Source organism: Thalassophryne amazonica, chromosome 2 (assembly GCF_902500255.1).
Source record: "Thalassophryne amazonica chromosome 2, fThaAma1.1, whole genome shotgun sequence".
In the NCBI taxonomy this organism is placed as follows: Eukaryota; Metazoa; Chordata; class Actinopteri; order Batrachoidiformes; family Batrachoididae; genus Thalassophryne; species Thalassophryne amazonica.
Genome location: NC_047104.1, coordinates 141,078,595 through 141,095,256, shown reverse-complemented (window position 1 = coordinate 141,095,256; position 16,662 = coordinate 141,078,595). Strand labels below are relative to the sequence as shown.

At 41.9% G+C, this 16,662-nt stretch overlaps 1 protein-coding gene across 1 annotated transcript in view; it reads right to left on the bottom strand.

Annotated features, from left to right (window-relative positions):
* Positions 1–16,662, bottom strand: part of LOC117531818 (very long-chain acyl-CoA synthetase-like) — a 35,326-nt gene that overhangs the window by 6,403 nt on the left and 12,261 nt on the right. Inside the window, exons 3-8 of the mRNA XM_034194974.1 lie at positions 10,943–11,101; positions 8,894–9,018; positions 8,516–8,710; positions 5,258–5,348; positions 4,975–5,173; positions 406–503 (exon numbers count right to left, since the gene is read on the bottom strand). Of these exons, the coding sequence (XP_034050865.1) occupies positions 406–503; positions 4,975–5,173; positions 5,258–5,348; positions 8,516–8,710; positions 8,894–9,018; positions 10,943–11,101 (867 nt within the window). The remainder of the gene's footprint in view (positions 1–405; positions 504–4,974; positions 5,174–5,257; positions 5,349–8,515; positions 8,711–8,893; positions 9,019–10,942; positions 11,102–16,662) is intronic.

Here is a 16,662-nt window from a genome sequence, read left to right as displayed (position 1 = left end):
GCAGGGGCGGATGCACGGGGTAAAGGATGGGAAAACCCCCTCCCCAAACCCTGTAAAGGTCCACTTTTGAAGACATTTTAAACAGAGTTTTTGCATATAACAATAATAATAATTTATACTACTTTGAAACAATAATATATTTATTATTACTATTATTAGTAGTAGTAGTAGCAGTTCAAAAGAGTTTGAGAAACACTGATATTGTATGTTGCCATATGAACTCTTATAATTCTGAATTTCAGTGTTTGACATAAATTTAACATTTTTTTTCTGACTCACAAAGATTTGATGAGGGAAATAATCTGAATTCTGTCTTCTTGCCTCTGTGGCTCAGCTTATCCCTGTATAGGTATGCACCAAGTGTCTTTGTTGTCCTTAAATCATTAGTAGTCATGTAAAAATTACCTGGAACCTTCACACCATAGACATTGGCCTCCTCAATGTAGTCCATCATGAGTAAAACATCAGCCACTTCTGTGGTTGCCACATTTTCACCTTTCCACCTGTACACAACACAAAGGTGGCAAACACTGATATCTACTGTGCTGCTTTTATAAAGAATAGTGCAGGTAAACTTTAACCACATACTTGAAAATGTACAAAGTGTTCATTAATGTGCATTGTCCTCATCAAATAAACAATAAATAAATAAATAAGTAGCTTCAGCAGTGCCTGCTCAGTGTCCAAGATTAAACATTGAGTTCTAGATCAAACTGTTTCACAGGAGTTTGTATGCGATCTGGTTGGAGGACTTCCAGACATGGACACAAACAATGAACCAAATGAAATATGGATTTCTTTTGTGACCAGATCCTGAAAGCTGTCAGAGATTGCACTGAAGTTGTCAAAATCCACAGGAGAAGGTGTTGCATATCTGATGGCACTTATAGCATCATAGCATATCGCTTGACTGAAATTCCTGGCTATACAAGGAGCTGAGAAAGCAGGATGTGATGGTACTGAAGGTAAACAAGAATGTGTTGGTTAGAGGAATCAGATACCTCACCATCTCTGGTCCCTTCAAGTTTTGCCTGCTTAGGAAAGAATCCATGCAGCTCACTCTCATAAACCTACACCGTGTCGCACTGCAGTTATGGTGGCCAACAACTTGGTCCTGAGAGATGCCTCTGCTATATTGTCCTGTTGGGCCAACCATTTCGAGCAGTTGTTTAATGTCCTCCTGCTGGGATGTTAGATATGTCCAGTGTCAGGGTTCTTGTGACTGATATTCCAGTCAGTTGCAAATCTCCCAATATTAGTGAGACTGCAAAGGCTGTGAAGCTCCATGGATCTGCAGTAATGGAGATAAACTCCTCCAGGTTGATGGAGATGCTGTTCTCCTGACATTGAAAAAATTTTTGTTTCAATCTTGGAGATGGGTATTATGTCTAAGGACTATAAGAAGGGACTTGTCCCATTGGTAACTGCCTTCACTGGTACAATCATCTTCAACTACAACCCCTGGCAATAATTATGGAATCACCGGCCTCGGAGGATGTTCATTCAGTTGTTTAATTTTGTAGAAAAAAAGGCAGATCACAGACATGACACAAAACTAAAGTCATTTCAAATGGAAACTTCCTGACTTTAAGAAACACTATAAGAAATCAGGAAAAATAATTGTGGCAGTCAGTAACGGTTACTTTTTTAGACCAAGCAGAGGGAAAAAAACATATGGAATCACTAAATTCTGAGGAATAAATTATGGAATCACCCTGTAAATTTTCATCCCCAAAACTAACGCCTGCATCAAATCAGATCTGCTCATTAGTCTGCATCTAAATAGGAGTGATCACACCTTGGAGAGCTGTTGCACCAAGTGGACTGACATGAATCATGGCTCCAACACGAGAGATGTCAATTGAAACAAAGGAGAGGATTATCAAACTCTTAAAAGAGGGTAAATCATCACTCAGTGTTGCAAAAGATGTTGGTTGTTCACAGTCAGCTGTGTCTAAACTCTGGACCAAATACAAACAACATGGGAAGGTTGTTAAAGGCAAACATACTGGTAGACCAAGGAAGACATCAAAGTGTTAAGACAGAAAACTTAAAGCAATATGTCTCAAAAATCAAAAATGCACAACAAAAGAAATGAGGAACGAATGGGAGGAAAATGGAGTCAACGTCTGTGACCGAACTGTAAGAAACCGCCTAAAGGAAATGGGATTTACATACAGAAAAGCTAAACAAAAGCCATCATTAACACCTAAACAGAAAAAAACAAGGTTACAATGGGCTAAGGAAAAGCAATCGTGGACTGTGGATGACTGGATGAAAGTCATATTCAGTGATGAATGTCGAATCTGCATTGGGCAAGGTGATGATGCTGGAACTTTTGATTGGTGCCGTTCCAATGAGATTTATAAAGATGACTGTCTGAAGAGAACATGTAAATTTCCACAGTCATTGATGATATGGGGCTGCATGTCAGGTAAAGGCACTGGGGAGATGGCTGTCATTACATCATCAATAAATGCACAAGTTTACGTTGATATTTTGGACACTTTTCTTATCCCATCAATTGAAAGGATGTTTGGGGATAATGAAATCATTTTTCAAGATGATAATGCATCTTGCCATAGAGCAAAAACTGTGAAAACATTCCTTGCAAAAAGACACATAGGGTCAATGTCATGGCCTGCAAATAGTCCGGATCTTAATCCAATTGAAAATCTTTGGTGGAAGTTGAAGAAAATGGTCCATGACAAGGCTCCAACCTGCAAAGCTGATCTGGCAACAGCAATCAGAGAAAGTTGGAACCAGATTGATGAAGAGTACTGTTTGTCACTCATTAAGTCCATGCCTCAGAGACTGCAAGCTGTTATAAAAGTCAAAATACTAGTATGTGTTGGAGCGTTCTTTTGTTTTTCATGATTCCATAATTTTTTCCTCAGAATTGAGTGAGTCCATATTTTTTTTCCCTCTGCTTGGTATTAAAAAAGTAACTGTTACTGACTGCCACAATTGTTTTTCCTGATTTCTTATAGTGTTTCTTAAAGCCAGAAAGTTGCCATTTGAAATGACTTTAGTTTTGTGTCATGTCTGTGATCTGCTTTTTTTCTACAAAATTAAACAACTGAATGAACATCCTCCGAGGCCGGTGATTCCATAATTTTTGCCAGGGGTTGTACACCACACCTGTAAGGGTATTAAACTGCTCTCTGTGCCACAAAAGGTGCTTGCAAAGATTATTCTAAACAGGACCCAGTCCCACTTACCTGTTGATCAGTGAGTGGAGCAGCCTGTCTTCACACCAATGAAGTCAGCTATCAACCACCTCTAAGGTTTGTGAGCACTCATTGAATGTGAGCTCAAATATTGCCAGTACATCTTTGCAGCCTATGTTGACTTTATCAAAGCCTCTGATTTGGTTGACCGAGCTGCTCTCTGGGACGTCCTGAGAATTTACATGTTCCCCAACAAGATGCTAGATATTACAGCTAGCTTGTACATAAGTGCTGCGCAGACGGTGGACAGAATCAGTGACTTTTCCTCAGTGAACACTGACATACATCAGGAATGTGTTCCAGCTCGTACACTGTTCAGCGCTTGCACGGACTGGGTGTTGGGTAGGGTTGCTGAAATCACTGACTGATGTGTCTTTGTTGGTGAGGAAAGATTTACTGATGTTGCCTTCAAGGATGGTGCTGTGATTTTATTGTGGAATCAATGGATTCCCTGATTGTAGCACTTGAGAAGATGTGTGAAGAGTGTCTGGAGCTACGACGTCTTCAGAGATGATGAGTATCACTTGCATTGTTAGGGTTCATCAGCTGTGAAATTTTGGTTGTGTGGGTCAATTCTCTTATGATCCAGCACACGGGTGGTTCAATGTTGCGTTCGGCAGCTGCACAGGAAATCAAGGAGACACCCACATTTCACTTGGCTGCAGCAGATAGATGGTTACTTTTAAGATGGGTTTTTGATGTTTTGTTACTGCCTGTTATTTCTTTTGAAGCATAACTTGATTTATTTGTCAATGTTTGTGCTTTAATATATTATAAAGAACTTTGAAGCTTGAACTTTGGGGACGTGATGGTCTGGTGCAGGGGTCTTCAATCCCAGTCCATGAGGGCCAGTGTCCTGCAACTTTTAGATGTGTCTCTGCTTCAACACAGCTGAGTTAATTAATAAGGTCATGAGCAGTACTCTGGAGAAGGCTGGGTTTCAACCGAACTGGTTGAAACCCAGCCTTAACCGCGGAGCGGGTCTCAGACACGCTTTGTCCCCTGTTTACAATGTGGTACTCAGGTCAAAGCAGTTTCAGTCTTTTGTTCATGGTAATGAGTCATTCACGTCATCAGGAGAGAGTCGTCAAGGGAGCTATCAGGGGAGGCTTCCGTCCTGTCATTAGGAGAGTGCTAACTAGAGCACAATAGGTGCTAATTAGAGCTATTGTTTAGTCACTAGCCTATAGCAGTCAGCCTCTCGGTAGGTGGGGTCTGGTTAGGTTAAAAAAACTCCAGCTTTTGTTGGCTTCTGGTTTATTCTTCTCTACAAGAGTCAAGACAGAAGTCAGACTACCAGAGCAAGAATTTTAGCTGAGGAAGCTTCTGTGATTTGAAGCGAAACGTCCTCACGTCAAGCAACCCAGTCCAGTCGAAGATTCAAGCTTCTCTACTATAATATTACGACTTTATTCTTGAAGTCTTAAAATTACAACTTTATTCTCATAATATTACGACTTTATTCTCAAAGTCTTAAAATTACAACTTTATTCTCATAATATTACAACTTTATTCTCGTAATATTATGACTTTATTCTCAAAGTCTAAAAAGAAAGAAATTCAATGTGGCCCTAAAACGCCATCGTGCTATATAAATGCAGTCCATTTTACCATATATTTGAAGCTTTTTTATGAAAGTGCTTTATAAATAAAGTTGTCATAACACCAAATGATTTATGTCAGGATGCACCTGTGTTAGCAATTCCACATTGACGATGCTGCCAGGGTTTGGTTTAGTACTCACCTGAAGGTGTCTCCAATACGGTCATGAAAGTAGAAGTATCCATTCTTGCCTAACTTTAAGAGATCCCCCGTGTTACAGTAGACATCTCCTTTTACAAACACATCTCGTAGCTTCTTCTTCTCTGTCTGCTGCTTATTGTTGGCATAGCCAGCGAAAGGTGCTCTCTTTGAAATTTTCCCAATCAATAAACCAGGCTCCCCTGTGGTTGAAAGCAACAAACACAAACGCTGCATAACTGCAAGATGATGGTGATGTTATTTGCTGATTTTTCACATTGACTCACCTCGGGCAACTTCAATACAGAATCCTTTAGAGTCTCTGACTGGCTGCTCATTCTCTGTGTCATACTTTATGAGGGCATAGGGAGTAATGAGCTGAAAAAATATTAAAAGAATAAAAGACAGAATGGGAATAAGCAAAGGTCCATATATAAGAAAACAAGATGGATGTTTCCTGTCATTTTACTATCAATAACTGGAAAACAATTGCAAAGGGCATTATCTTGAAGGTGGGCACATAATAAATGGTGCAGAGTGATGCAAAAGCTTCTGGGCTTCAATCATTCAGAGTGACACCTGTAATTGACTTTACAACCCCAGTTCCAATGAAGTTGGGATGTTGTGTAAAATGTAAAGAGAAACAGAATACAATGATTTTCAAATCCTCTTCAACCTATATTCAACTGAATACACCACAAAGACAAGATATTTAATGTTCAAACTGATAAACTTTATTGGTTTTGTGCAAATATTTGCTCATTTTGAAATGGATGCCTGCAACACGTTTCAAAAAAGCTGTGACAGTGGTATGTTTACCGCTGTGTTACATCACCTTTCCTTCTAACAACACTCAATAAGCGTTTGGGAACTGAGGACGCTAATTGATGAAGCTTTGTAGGTTGAATTCTTTCCCATTCTTGTTTGATGTATGAATTCAGTTGTTCAACAGTCCGCGGTCTCCGTTGTCGTATTTTGTGATTCATAATGTGCCACATTTTCAATGGGTGACATGTCTGGATGCAGACAGGCCAGTCTAGTACCTGCACTCTTTTACTCCGAAGGCACACAGTTGTAACACGTGCAGAATGTGGCTTGGCATTGTCTTGCTGAAATAAGCAGGGACGTCCCTGAAAAAGATGTTGCTTGGATGGCAGCATGTGTTGATCCAAAACCTGGATGTACCTTTCAGCATTGATGGTGCCATCACAGATGGGTAAGTTGCCCATGCCATGGACACTAACACACCCGCATACCATCACAGATGCTAGCTTTTGAACTTTGCGCTAGTAACAATCTGGATGGTCTTTTTCCTCTTTTGTCCGGAGGACACAACGTCCATGATTTCCAAAAACAATTTGAAACGTGGACTCATCAGACCACAGCACACTTTTCCACTTTGTGTCTGTCCATTTCAAATGAGCTCGGGCCCAGAGAAGGCGGTGGTGTTTCTGGATGTTGTTGATGTATAGCTTTCACTTTGCATGGTCGATTTTTTTTACTTACACTTGTAGATGTAGTGACGAACTGTGATAATTGACAGTGGTTTTCTGAAGTGTTCCTGAGCCCATGTGGTAAGATCCTTTACACAGTGATGTCAGTTTTTAATGCAGTGCTGCCTGAGGGATCGAAGGTCACGGGCATTCAGTGTTGGTTTTTGACCTTGCCGCTTATGTGTAGAAAGTTCTCCAGATTCTCTGGATCTTCTGATTATATTATGGACTGTAGATGATGGAATCCTTAAATTCCTTGCAACTGAACATAAAAAAAACATTGTTCTTAAACTATTGGACTATTTTTCCATGCAGTTCTTCACAAAGTGGTGATCCTCACCCCATCTTTGCTTGTGGACAGCTGAACCTTTTGGGGATGCTTCTTTTATACCCAATCATGACACTCACCTGTTTCCAATTAACCTGTTCACCTGTTGAATGTTCCAAACAGGTGTTCTTTGAGCATTCATCAACCTTCCCAGTCTTTTGTTGCCCCGTCCCAGCTTTTTTGAAACATGTTCCAGGCATCCATTTCAAAACGAGCAAATATTTGCACAAAAACAATAAAGTCTATCTGTTTGAACATTAAATATCTTGTCTTTGTGGTGTATTCAATTGAATATACATTAAGATGATTTGCAAATCATTGTATTCTGTTTTTATTTACATTTCACACAGTGTCCCAACTTCATTGGAATTGGGGTTGTACACTGGAGTGTCACAAGTGCACAGTGCTGTGGTATTGAGAAAGCGGGTGCAGTTGCACCCTGCTGAAGTCATGAATTAATATCAATCTGTCAGAGTGCATCAAAGAACAGCAGCAACCAAAGCTCCCTGAGGAGAAGAAATGCAGCTGTGAGGTTATTTTTTTATTATTATTTTACAGGGTGTTTACTTTGATTTTATTTAATGCTTTATTTCAATTCCTCATCATTGTGTATGTTACAGCATACAGTGTTGCCGTGCATGCACTGTTGCTATAATAATATGCACTGGATCCACCGCGACTAGGGGTGGGAGAAAAAAAAATCAATTCTTAGATCCATTGTGATGCGGAAGTGTACAATTCTGAATTGATCCACAAATGTCAGTAATCAATTTTATTAATGTTAATATGCAGGAGTAGGAATATGGTTGGTGGCCACTGTTAACAAGCGCTTTTCTGTTTTGTTTTGTAAAACTGTGCACCTATATTTACTGGAATCATTTTTGATCCAGAAATGTTTAATTTCAGTACATTTGTGTACATCTTCACTACAACCACTCTGTCTTCACAGCACACTGTCTGTCTGTGTGACACATCGTGGAGCAGCTGCAGGGGCTGTGCTCTTAATGAAACAGAAAAGCCATTATGTGTGATAAGACGGATTATATGTGATAAGCCACAGGACAGGAAGCATGCTCAAATGAAGCCATGTGGCAAGTTCTGGCTTCATCTGAACACATTTTTTAACTTTAAAGTCTAAAAAATACACAAAACAGTTACGCAATGGGGCGCTTGTTTGTGCCACTAAAGAAAGTATCCCCTTACAGCTTCACCCTCTGTGAACATGTTAAAGAGGAACAATGCAACATTTTACCTTAATATTACAGTTTTCGAGTAATTGTAATAAATGACCTGTTTTTAGCGATCAAGCATATTCATGCAGAAAACCAGCCTTGCAATTTTAGGGACGCCGACCTGGTGTCCTTTGAATGAGAGTATCCCCCACCCCATCTGAGCCACCAGCAAGCTACCTCCTTTAAGAACAATTCAATAACTTGTGTCTAATAAAGGCTTTCTTTCATGGGAGCATTCAGGCTGTGCAGATTTTTCTGGTTTTGTTCTGCATTTTAAATATTGTCATTTTATTTATCATTTGTGTGTGTGTGTGTGTGTGTGTGTGTGTGTGTGTGTGTGTGTGTGTGTGTGTGTGTGTGTGTGTGTGTGTGTGTGTGTGTGTGTGTGCCAGAAACAGAGAGACAGAGAATAATATGTTTTTGTAATAAAGTGCCCATCTGACAAAATATTGAAATATTTGATTGATAAAACAACAATCACTCCCTATTTACTTTGTGAAAATAATTCTCTTTGCCAACAGCTCCAATTTCTCCAACGTAGTTAAAAAACAGAATGTTTGCTTCTGTAGCTCCATAGCCTTCAAAGATACGAATGTCTCCAAAGCGTCGAAGAAATTCAGTCCAGATGTCAGCTCTGGTGCCATTCCCAAGAGCAAGTCGAACTTTGTGATCTTTGTCATTGTCCCTCTGAATGTAGTGGGGAGAAATAAAAGTTGGTGCTTGTTCAGAATGCATGCACAGCGTAACTGCAGTAATGACTGAAATCCATGCAAAAAACTATTTTAGCATCAAATACACCACAAGCTGTTGTACTTACTGTATGTAGCCAACATTAATTCTAACATTCACAGTATAATACTGAGTTCTTACCTTTGGTGTGTTGCAGAGGTATCGCAGTATCTCTCCTATGTACTGAATGACTGTCACATTATACTTTCTGCAGTCATCCCAGAAATGGGAGGCAGAGAATTTGCGCTTTAACACAACAGTGATACCTACAAATTAAGGACATGTTTTAGTAACATAAAATAATGTTACTTTGGATGTCTGTGAGTTAAAGCAGATTTAAATCTATGTCATCCCACAAACTCACCCAGTGTCTGTAGAAGGCTCAACCTGCACTACACCAGTTGATCCAGCCACTAAAAATCACTTAAAAACCTCTAAAAGTCACAGAATTTGAGTTTTAAGTTACAGTTTAACAAAGTTCTAACCCTCTACTAGCGTTGTTTGAAGGCACATTTCTAAATGTATCAGGCTTTTTCCTTTGTCCATGTCTGTTTGTGTTATTTTTGAGCGCTGGTTTCTTTTTCCTGTTCTGTCATGTTGTGCAGCCATTTGGTCTTGTGTTGCAGTGTTGTGGTTTCTCCTGTGTGCAGTTCTGCACTGTTCAGGCACCTGTGTCTTGTTCATAATCACATATCTTTCTGTGCCACTGTATGCCCTTGTGCTTGGCCTCACCTCCACGCACAGCCTCGAATCTGGAACCACTCTCCTTAATAGGGGTTGGATGTTCTTTTCTGGAGTTGCCCAGGGTGTGAGGAGGATATGGGGATACTCACGAGACCCTGACTGAGCATCGCTACGTTGGAGTTTACCCCGGTAGATGAGAGGGTCACCTTCCTGCGCCTTAGGATGACGGTGGGAAAACTGACTATTGTTTCTGCGTATGCACCAAACAGCAGTTCGAAGTAATTAGCCTTCTTGGGGTCCCTGAATGAAGTCCTATATAGGGCTCCAGTGGAGGACTCCATTGTTCTACTAGGGGACTTCAACACACACGGGCAATGACAGAGACACCTGGAAAGGCATGACTGGGAGGAACGGCCTCCCTGACCTAAAGCTGAGTGGTCGTTTGTTGTTAAACATCAGTCACGGACTGTCCATAACGAACATCATGTTCGAACATAAGGGTGCTCTTAAGTGTACATTGTACAAAAGCACCCTAAGCTGTAGGTCAACTTTGTGATCGTATCATCTGATCTGAGGCCGCATATTCTGAACACTCAGGTGAAGCGAGGGGCAGAGCTGTCAACTGATCACCATCTGGTGGTGAGTTGGATCAGAGGGTAGGGGAGAACTTTGGACAGACCTGGTAAGCCCAAACGGTTAATGCAGATGAACTGGGAACATCTGCAGGAGCCCATGGTCCAACAGGTCTCACACCTCCGGCCGAGCTTTTCATCAGCTTGACATCCCTGTGGAGGTTGGGGGCATTGAATCAGAATGGGCAATGTTCAAAGCTTCCATTGCTGAAGCCACAGTGGGGAGCTGTGTCCAAGTCTTCCTTCTGGGCCAATAACTTCAATGGGCCATCAAACTCCCATGTTCAGTCCTGTTGAGAAGACAAACAGCACTCATGCCTGTAATCATCTGAGAGACCCGCTAGGTTAACCTGATACAGGTTGTTAAAGGAGGCCAGCAAACGGCCGACCAAGAAACCAAACTGGCCCACTCCAAGGGGCCCAGATAAGTGCATATTCAAGTGTTTTTATGGACTTTGCTGTCAACAATGCAAAGTGGCTTTGTTCAGTTTTCTTAATAACAATCATTTTGTGAACCAAAAATTCACCACTAAATTCCCATTAAGTTAATTCTTATTCAATGCTATGCATATTTAGCCTTGTCATTTTCTTGAGTGAGTGCAACTGAAGAGCACTGTCTACGGTGGTCTCTGATTCATTCTAGCTCGAATTGTACAGCGAGAGAGAGAGAGAGAGACAGAGAGGTTACCAAAGTATTTGGATAATTTGCTTTGCAGTTAGACTCTGCACGTCATTCTGACATTTGTATCTCTTAGCCTTTATGTCCCTGTTAATATATAACTCAAGAGCAAATATAGGTTTATCAATTAAATCAAGGTTCATTTTGGGGCAGTAAGTCCAAAAATGTGTAGAATGGAATATATTTGTGAATTACCTTTGTCTATGGCTCCACAAACTCCAACTACAAAAGAAGCAACGTGGTAAAGAGGCATATGAATGTAGATGATGTCATCTGAATGTACACCAGTATATGTCAGAACAAAAGCCAGCTTCCATAGTCTTAAATGGTTAATAAGACATGCTTTGGGAAGTCCTGCAGGACAAGAGAAAGAAGGTTGTTACAGAAGGCAAAATGTACAGTGTAAAGTGTATAGGGATTTTTTTCTGTATCAAACAAAATTACACCTATAATACAAACATAAACAGAAAAATATGAAGGACAGATACAACCTGAAAAAGGTGGGATGTGTGGAGGAAAAAAAATGCATTGATTGTGAAATTTACTTTGACTTTTCCTTCACTGCAGACAATACGAAGCCAAGATATTTTATGGTTGTTCTGGACAGTTTTATTCCATTTGCTAATATACATGTCATGTCTGCCCCCTGCTCATGTTATGGTTTTGTACTACTGTGGCCCCGACCTTTGTTTAGCTGTTATAGTTTAGTTACTTATTTAATCTTGTCTTAGTTTTGTTCTGATTATCTCTTTTCTGTGTGTTATACTTTAGCCATGTAGTGAGTTCCATTCTAGTGTTTTGTTTGCTTGTTGATCTCTTTTCAGTTCTTTTGTTTGTTTCCTAGTTTCTTTGTGTTGGGTTTTCATAGTAGAGAAGCTTGAATCTTTGACTGGACTGGGTTGCTTGATGCGAGGAGGTTTCACTTCAAATCGCAGAAGCTTCCTTGGCTAAAATTCTTGCTCTGGTAGTCTGACTTCTGTCTTGACTTTTGTAGATAAGAACAAACAGAAGCCACAAAAGCTGGAGTTTTAAACCTAACCAGACCCCTCCTACTGAGAGACAGACTGCTATAGGTTAGTGACTAAACAATTGCTTTAATTCGCACCTATTGTGCTCAGCTTGGGACTCCGACGAGGGCGGTCGCATCTCCTCCACTCTCCCTTATCTCTGTTCCCTCTGTTCTCTGCCTTTAACCTTCAAGTCCCGACTTCACCAGACTGTGAATTCCTCAAATTATATTGGATTCTGGATCTATTGGACTACTATTGGATTAACCATGGAATTGATCAGCTGGTCTCTGAACGCTATTGACACCATTTTTTCTACAAGAAGGTCAGGACCGGGGGATCCTACCTGCCCAGATGGAATGTATCCTGCGGGCTATGTCCTTGACTCCTGGGGGTCTTGGTGTGTTGCATGCTTGGTGCCTTTCTCCATTGAGGACGTCAAGGATTTATTCATTTTTGGTCTCATGGTAGCAGGGCTGGTACTTTTTGGCTTATATGCTGCCCTGATCTACCGGAAAATTGGCAAGATGGTGGCATCAAGAACCACGGCCCTTGCTTGTCCATGATTAACGAGGTTGGCAAGGCAGTGCATTCTCAGACTGCATTGACTCTTGAACTCAGACGCAAATTGGATGACACCTTGGAGCTGATGCGTGGCTTGCAGTTGAAGCTGAAGGTTTCGGAGGCTGGTGAAAATTCTTAATCCATAATTGGGAATATTCTTAATTCATAATTGGGATTTGGTTGTTCAAGTGGAACTGTTAAAAGTGTTTTTCACTGCTAAACCACAACACTCCAGGCTTATCTAGCCTCAAGGACAAATTGCCCACTGTTTTCCTCCAGAGGAATGTCTTCAGACTCTGGTGAGATTATTCGGCTCCTTCTTACTCAACCCACAAAGACAATAAATTGTCAGACCTACACATGGACAAGACTGAAGCATGCTCCATTTTTCCCTTTACCTCCCTTCCATCACTCACCCCATAGCAGCCACCGCTCACGCCACCCCTTCCCCCTCCAGGGGCTGCGCAGTTTTTAGCTGCGGCAGGTCCCCGTTCCCCCCAAGCTAGCAGTTATGCGACTCCAGTTGCAGCGGCCTTCACCCACTTTACCTCAATTCGGATGACAGACTGCTTCAAGTTTAGTACACATAAACAATGTCAAATGTATATGTGTTGTCTCTAATTTTGATGTGTGCCATTATTACGGTAAACAAGTAATAATTGTGGATTAATTGCTGTATCTTGTCTGAGATTATTGGAGTGTAAATGTAATTGCCCTTTTTTGGGATCATTAAAGTTGTCTGAAGTCGGAAGTCTGAAGTTAGCACCCTCCTAATGACAGGGTAGCTCTCCCTCCTAACGATCTAACGATGGGACTGATGCCTCTCCTGACGGCTCTCCTGGTGGCTCTCCTGATGGCTCTCCTGACAAGTCAGGAAAGCAGTTTCAGTCTTTTGTTCATGCCGTCAGGAGAGCTGTCAGGAGAGGCATCAGTCTCATCGTTAGATTGTTAGGAGGGGCAGCTACCCTGTCATTAGGAAGGTGCTAACTGGAGCACAATAGGAGCTAATTAAAGCAATTGTTTAGTCACTTGCCTATAGCAGTCTGCCTCTCGGTAGGAGGGGTCTGGTTAGGTTTAAAACTCCAGCTTTTGTGGCTTCTGTTTGTTGTTCTCTACAAGAGTCAAGACAGATGTCAGACTACCAGAGCAAGAATTTTAGCTGAGGAAGCTTCTGCGATTTGAAGCGAAACGTCCTCGCATCAAGCAACCCAGTCCAGTCGAAGATTCAAGCTTCTCTACTATAGAAACCACCTGGACAACTGAGAGCCTTTACAGAAACAGTGTTGGGTTTTCCTTATTTTATTCTTTATTTATTAGGCCTTGAGTTTTGATCATCTTTGGTTTTGGTATTTTATTGTGATCATTGTTTGGTTTTGGGTTTATCTTTTAGTCAGCTCCTGTTCTCTTTGTATTTGTGTAACTGCATGCTCTTGTCTGGTGTTTCGGGTTTGGTCTGGGTGTGTCTTGTCGCTTTTGTTTGCCACGCCCCTTCCTGATTGTTCTCACACATCTGTGTCTCATTTCCATAATCACCGCCTGTGTTATTTAAGCCTTCTGTGTTCCTCATGTCGAAGACAGTTCATTGTACTTTTTGTCTTTGTTCCAGCCTCTTACTCAGCCTAGTTCTGTCCTTGCTGGCACAGATGTCAGTTCCTTCTCAATGGCGCCAAGGCGCTGCACAGGCCGTCCGCTGGCAATGTGAACCACGAGTGGTGCTGTAGCAGCAGGGTCATTGACTCTCACTGTTCTCCTGATTTAGAGGTGCTGGCAGTCTCGTGCAGACCTTTTTATCTCCCAAGGGAGTTCACAGAAGTTGTGTTTGCTGTTTACATCCCACCCGATGCTAACTTTAGCACGGCCCTTAGCCTCTTACTTGCCTGTGTAAATAAACAGAAGCTGGCCCATCTGGATGGTGTTTGTATTGTTGCTGGTGACTTCAACCAAGCGTGTTTAAAGACTGTGCTCCCTAAGTTCGTCCAGTACATGAAGTGTGCCACCAGAGGGGAAAATACTTTGGACCATGTTTACTCAAACATTAAACACGCGTACAAACTCACTCCCCTCCCCCATCTCGCTGGATCTGACCATCTCTGCCTGTCCCTCACCCCCACCTACACCCCCCTGCTGAGGCGAACAAAGCCACAACAGAAGACAATCCAAACCTGGCCTGAGGGAGCGCTAACCCAGCTATATGACTGCTTCTCACGGACTGTATGGGATTTATTCCCCAGCCACAACCTGCAGGAGTACACTGACACCGTACTCTCTTACATTAAGAACTTTGTTGACACTGTCACCATCAACAAAAGGGTCAGGGTTTTTCCAAACCAGAAGCCCTGGATGAACAGTGCAGTCCAATCCCTATTTAAAAGCTGAAACACCGCCTTTAAATCAGGGGACAGGGCCCTGTACAGTGCGGCCAGGTCCAATCTGAAAAGAGGCATCAGAGAGGCCAAGGCTGCCTACAAGGAAAAGATAGAGGACCACTTTGCTGTAAATGACCCCAGAAGGATGTGGCAGGGAATAAATCATATAACCAACTATGGAAGCAGCAACCCAGGAAATGCTAGGTCTGACGCCTCGTTGGCAGAGGAGCTGAACCGCTTCTTTGCCCACTTCGAAACAGACAGACCAGCAGCAACTCCACACCCACCACCCTCCAGCACTAGCACACTAACACTTCAGTAACATGAAGTGAGACGTGTGTTGACGGCGGTGAACCCCAGGAAGGCGGCTGGCCCCAATGGTGTACCTGGAAAGGTACTCAATGCGTGTGCTGACCAAACTGGCTGCAGTTTTCACCTGCATCTTCAACCTGTCCCTGTTGCAGGCCACCATTCCACCCTGCCTCAAATCCTCCACCATCATTCCAGTCCCAAAGAAGTCAGCATTGGAGAGCATAAATGACTACAGGCCTGTTGCACTTACACCTGTGGTCATGAAGTGCTTTGAAAGACTGGTCTCAGCACATCAGAGCCTGTCTGCCTCCCACTCTGGACCCCCATCAGTTTACCTACAGGGCAAACCGCTCCACAGAGAACACTATCACCACAGCTCTCCACACCGCGCTGAGCCACCTGGAGCACCAGGGGAGCTATGTGAGGATGCTCTTCCTGGACTTCAGCTCAGCTTTCAACCACATCATCCTGCAGATCCTGGTCCAGAAACTGACACATCTGGGCAGTGGTGGGCACACTTCCGATAATCCGATAACAGATAATTATCGAAGATAATGTTTTCATTATCGGATTATCTTTTTAGATAAATTTAAAAACCATCATCTGACTAATTATCTTCCGATGAATTACCGTCCGATAACTTTTAGACCGATAACGTACTAAACTAAACAGTACGTATATAATTCTCATTTTACATTACTTAGTCCACATTTCATTTTTTTTTATTTTATTTTACCTCATGTTTATATTAGTTGTACATATGCTCTGAATAATTTACTGTTAAATTTCACTATCTTTTATTTGGCTAAAAATTACTCGCACCACAGAAAGCACCTTTTTGGAGTTGCACTCAAATCTCGTTGTAATGCAAATTACAATGACAATAAAGGCGATTCTGATTCTGATTCTGTTGCATTTTTCAAAATTCTGCACACATTCTCTGATGTGGGCAGGCCAGTCCAATACCAGTAGCCCCCTCTTCTGCAGCCATGCCCTTGCAATGTGTGCAGAATGCGGTTTTCTATTGTCTTGCTGAAAAATACTTGGATGCATTGCTCTAAAATCTCAGTTTCTGCCATCAAAGAAGTGAAAAATGATCGTTTCCAAGTGTACTGAGTGACAAAACCCCACATCACGACAAAGCCTGGCTTTCAGACTTGCTGCTGATAACAGTCTGGATGGTGTGTTGTTTGGTGTTAAAAGCTACACTACCCAGCATTCCCAGGGGTTGCTGCATAAAATGGCTGCAGTAAAGTTGAGAGAGAAACTCACGCTGACCATCTCTGAGCCTTTTAAAATTCATTACCTAGCAAAACATGGTGTCAGAAAGAGGACTCTGTAGACCATCGGATGGATGACTGAACACCAAGTGACTCGTGAGCGAGTTGGAGCTGAGTAAAAAAGTGAGCGACCAAAGCCTTCGCTAGAATAGCTCAGTCGCTTGAGCGTTACTCAAACATGAAAAGTGAACCTGAAACTAAACAAGGACAAATGTGATTTTGCCATCAAGTCACTTACCTTTGTTGGAGATTTTGTATCTGAAGATGGGGTGAGTTCTGACCTGAAAAAAGTCAGCCATTGCAAATATGGAGAGACTTTCAAACAAGGAGGAGCTCAGAGGCTTCTTGGGGATGATGACCTATCTTGCAAAGTTCATCCCAAGATT